At 38.3% G+C, this 4844-nt stretch overlaps 1 protein-coding gene across 1 annotated transcript in view; it reads right to left on the bottom strand.

Moving 5' to 3' along the window:
* Window positions 1-513: 513 nt before the first annotated feature.
* LOC105618021 (xaa-Pro dipeptidase) overlaps window positions 514-4844 on the bottom strand; it is an 18672-nt gene continuing 14341 nt past the window's right edge. Inside the window, exons 6-9 of the mRNA XM_012199560.1 lie at window positions 1678-1947; window positions 1133-1577; window positions 892-1043; window positions 514-801 (exon numbers count right to left, since the gene is read on the bottom strand). Of these exons, the coding sequence (XP_012054950.1) occupies window positions 768-801; window positions 892-1043; window positions 1133-1577; window positions 1678-1947 (901 nt within the window). The 3' untranslated portion in view covers window positions 514-767. The remainder of the gene's footprint in view (window positions 802-891; window positions 1044-1132; window positions 1578-1677; window positions 1948-4844) is intronic.

Below are 4844 nucleotides of genomic sequence, written 5' to 3'. Positions count from 1 at the left end.
ATATTACTCTTATGACATTTAAGATACTGCGATGCATGGCAAATGTTGACTAGTTTGATGTTTCGCGTGTCGATCGCAGTATGCAACAGCACGCATATAGATTGTATCAGTCACGCAACTCTAAGGCGCTCACGCACAATAACAGCCACGTTTAGAGATTCTGTCCAAACGAATGTAGAATGTAATATAACAGCGGGCGAACCTCCAATCTATGAAGCACGGAAGCTTGAAACACGAAAGGTCATGATCCACGATAAAAAAGTATCCACGTGAATCGAATTAAGCCCTCTCGTGGCTCGTAACGTATTTTTAAGTTGGAACTGCTTTCAATTCTGCCGTCAAAAGTCACCAAGGTTATTCCAAAATAGACGTAATTCAGAATGAATGACTTTTACCAGTGATCTTAAATCTACCTGCCTTAGTCTAAGCCATTAGCGTGAGAAACGTCTTGCACGTGCGAACGTGTGGGTTTGAAAAATCTTGCTTGAAAAGAATCTTGCTACGCGATAGCTGCAGAAATATCGATTTAACGATATACCATAACGTAACGGTATAATATTACATTATGGCATCTCAGTTTCTTGTTTTATTCGTTATATTTATGTATAAATCGATACAAATATATACATGTATTAATAAAAAATTGATATGAATGTATCTTCTTATCATAATTGCATTTATACAGTTAATTAATAAGCAACTTGTTAAACTTTTCGACCTTCATTTCTCAAAATCTCTGAATTTTGCGAATTTTTCTTCTTGACCAATTAACTCTGCATGAAGTTTTCTATTTCTTCAACTCTGAAATATAAAATTGTAAAATAATTTTCTTTCGAAACAATATTAATTAATAATATTAAAAGTAAATAAACATGCTCAGAATGAACTTACGTGCGAGGAACATCCGTCATATTTTCGACTCCGGTTTCCGTTATGAGGATGTCATCCTCAATTCTAACGCCACCAAAACCTCGGAATCTCTGCAACTGTTCTGGCACAAGGAACTTTGACTGGATCGGATCAGCAAGAGCTGCATCGAGCAACTATAACGAACATTATTCCACGTAAACATCCGATAAAACTGGTTCTAAAGTTCGTGTAAAAGTTATTTGCTAATTATCTCTATACTTACGCAGTCTACAAAATAACAGCCTGGTTCCACCGTGAGAACCATTCCAGCGAGCAATGTCCGCGCGGTTCTCAGCTTTCTCACTCCCGCGTCCTTCGAGCGTTCGGGATGACCAGGCAGATATCCACCAACATCGTGCACATCCAATCCCAGCAAGTGGCCTAGTCCGTGTGGCTGGAATACTTCGTTCAAACCTGCTTTTATCATATCCTCAACATCGCCCACTAGTAGTCCACCTTTCTTCAACGATATCAACATGACCTTATTAGCCAACAGATGCATATCTATCCAGGCAACTCCCGGTTTCGCGGCTGCGATCACTGCGTCGCGCGCCTTCAGCACCGAGTTGTAGATTAGTTTTTGATCCTCGGTGAATTTCCCATTGGCCGGAAAACTGCACGTAATGTCGGCCGCGTATCCACAGTAATTACCGCCCATGTCAAACAAGCTGCGTGACAGATAAGAGAACGTGTTACGCAAGCATTGTAACACGCAATATACGTAAAAGCGAATTGTAACGAATAGATCAGCTGTAACTGAAATATTACCACATATCTCCATCCTGTATGACTTTATTATTCGGCGCACCGGCATGACCATAGTGCAGTATAGAGGAATTATGTCCGGATCCGCAGATGCACGTGTAAGATACATGCCTGCACCCTCCCTCAGCGTATACATAATTCAAGAACCAAGCCTCCGCTTTGTATTCTGGAATCCCCGGACACATAGAGCGCATTACAATCTTGTGAGCCTCCGAACTTATCTTGCACACATACCGCAATACTTCAATTTCTTGAGGAGACTTTATCACCCGGCTATATAAAACAAAAAGAAGAATTTACGAAGATACAAATTACAAATTTTTTGTAAACGTCTATTCCATTTAGAATACAATTTTACTATTATACATACAGCTTTATTATTATTATTATTATTATCATCAAAGAAACATGTAGTTACAATAGCGTTTCACACTGCAATCTCGTCCGCAATTTTTACATCCGTAAAATACATGTATCACACGAAACGATTTATAAAGCATCTTCGGCGGTGTCCAGACTTTGTGATAAATAGGACAGCAATTTGTCGTCTTGATTTACGAGTTCTGCCAGCTTCGCGTAATCTAAATGTGCAACTCGGAAACCTAATTTCCTAACTTGTCGCTTTCTCATTACCTGCGGCCCTATTAAGAACTGCGTATTCCAGCAATAATATTCGGGCAAATAGATTAAAATCGCAGTATTGACGTTTCGCTTTTTATGTAAGTTTAAGTTAAACATCGGCGTTGATTTTAAGAGCGGATGTACAAGAATATCCAAAATATAAAAATTTATGAGAGGCAGCCTGCTCAAAACCACACTCCTGCTTAATTTGTGCTCGCCGCCTACCAAGTGCGCCAGTGGTTTGTGTATTTTATTAATAATACCCTTAATTCTCATATCTAAACTTAACGACTTCGTATTTCTGTCTAGATTAATCGGGCTGCCACGATAATCTTTGCATTCCAACGACATGGTCGCGTCAAATAATTTCAATTTATTTTTCAAGTGATTGACAATAGGCGCGTCCCTTTGCGTTTGCAATCTATTCATAAGATACGAACTGAAAACTTTATCCAAAAGCTTAATGGGATATCTCTCAAGATATGTGCAAGACAGAAGAATGTCTAAAGCGTCGTTTAACTTCAAATCTGAGAATCTTGCAGACATCACCTCGTCGAACATCTTCCAAAACTCGATTGGATCCGGTGGTTGTAGATTCAATAATCCAAATGGCGCGAGAATAAGAGATAATAACGTAGGCGGAATTTGCGTTCCATGTCTTATGAAATATTTTCCACATTCAGTGAGAATATACGAATTTCGAATTCGTAAATCTTTGCAGTAATCCATGATGGAGGCAATTAAATGAGGATCTTTCATCTCGGTGCCTTTGCTCGTTACGTATCTCGCCAACGCTTGTTCTATATTTTCATTGACATATTTCTTCGTGTGCAAACCGCCAATAAAATTGACGAGATCTTTCTCGGTAGAAGTAGTCATACTCACATTCGCCCATTTACTAGCACTCGATAGACATTCTTGCGAAGACTCTTTTCCGTAGAGACAGTTCAGTATATTTGCCATCTGCGAACCGGTCAACTTTAACCACTGCTCTGATAATTTCTTTTCCAAAATGATTTGTACCATATTTTTACTTCGCTGGAAATACCTCAGCGATCTGAATAATGGAATCAGTAGATCTGGTTTAATATCATGCTCCCTACATGCCAGACCTACCCACAACATATCTATGCAGTTTCTGTATTTGGAATTTCCATAATTAACCAGAATTCTGACCGCTCTGATTAACTGCGGTATGGTGAGCTCACCGTCCGTGGCTCTAATCATGACTTCATTGCATATCCGGTCTTTATAAATATTTGTCGAACGACTAAATCTGTCTCTCTTTAGCGCTCTTAGTCCCTGCAATATCATCTCGCTGTCTTGGCTTTTGACAATCAGACTTACAAGTTGTTGCAAAATCATGTCTCTATTGATGGTCTCTGCAAATGATTGAGCGTTCGACGAGGTTTTTCGGTACCGGTTCCATTCGCTTTCCAACTCTATCATCTTCTTCAAACTTTGGAGCGCTATCCGGCAATTGATCTCATTGGCAATCTTGTTCTCCAGTATGGAATAAACTTCTTTATCCGTATTCCCCGAATTTATCGCATCCAGAACCTGTTCCACGTCCGTGTTTTTCAAACGCTCGATATCAGAGCAATAAAGAATCGCCGTACCTTCATCGGTTTCTATACTAATGGTGTGTTTTAAAGGCCCATTTTTCACGCTCGTACCGATAGAATGAGGGATATTATCCTTATGATATATCGCAGGTTTCTTAGTTTTATTTGACGATTCAACGGTCCTCCGTTTTCGTTTATCGAGGAGAACTTCGATGTTGGTGATTTTCTTGACTATTAAAGGAACTTCTTGTATGCGCGCACCTTCTTGTACGAAAATATTCGTTTGCGTCAACTGTATCTCGTGATTGTATGCTTTTGATTCGAAATATCTCTTTTTAAATTTGAAAAACAAACGGAAAGGATGTGCGAATGCTCTCGCAGAAAAATTTCCCCGACTCGAAAGTATCATCTATAATAACAATTGCAAATATAATCAATATGTAATTTCTCTAATAAAGTTTTCTTCTTTTTACCTTTCTGCGTTACATTGTGAGCTTTATATATTCAAGATTCAATAATTAATAATTTCTTTAAGAAACGTCCAAAGATTCTTCTCGATCTTCATGCTTGTGTCACGGAAAATTAAAATATTATAATCGTAAGAAGAGAATTATTGCTTTTAATTATTTTTTTAACGCGCATTAAATATAAAATTTAAAATAATTGATATATACATTATAACCCAATAAAAAGTTGTCAGAAGTATACCGATGTGGCGACGTGTATGATTCCACAAGTCGACCAGCCGATGGCGACACTGATTCTTTCAAGCAATCGATATGCGATAAATAACAAAAACTAAGCTTATATAAAAGCTACATTCTTTTAACTATAGTAACTCAACGTGATTTTTATTTATATTGTGGTATATTAATTACATTGTATTCTAAATGCACTCTTCGATATCGTCTAACCACACAAAGCTTGTCTGCCGTTCTCTCTCTCTCTCTCTCTCTCTCTCTCTCTCTCTCTCTCTCTCTCTCT

The sequence above is a fragment of the Atta cephalotes genome, assembly GCF_000143395.1.
Source record: "Atta cephalotes unplaced genomic scaffold scaffold00015, whole genome shotgun sequence".
NCBI lineage: Eukaryota > Metazoa > Arthropoda > Insecta > Hymenoptera > Formicidae > Atta > Atta cephalotes.
Note: the sequence above shows the minus strand (reverse complement) of the source record. Positions and strands in the feature narration are given on the sequence as shown.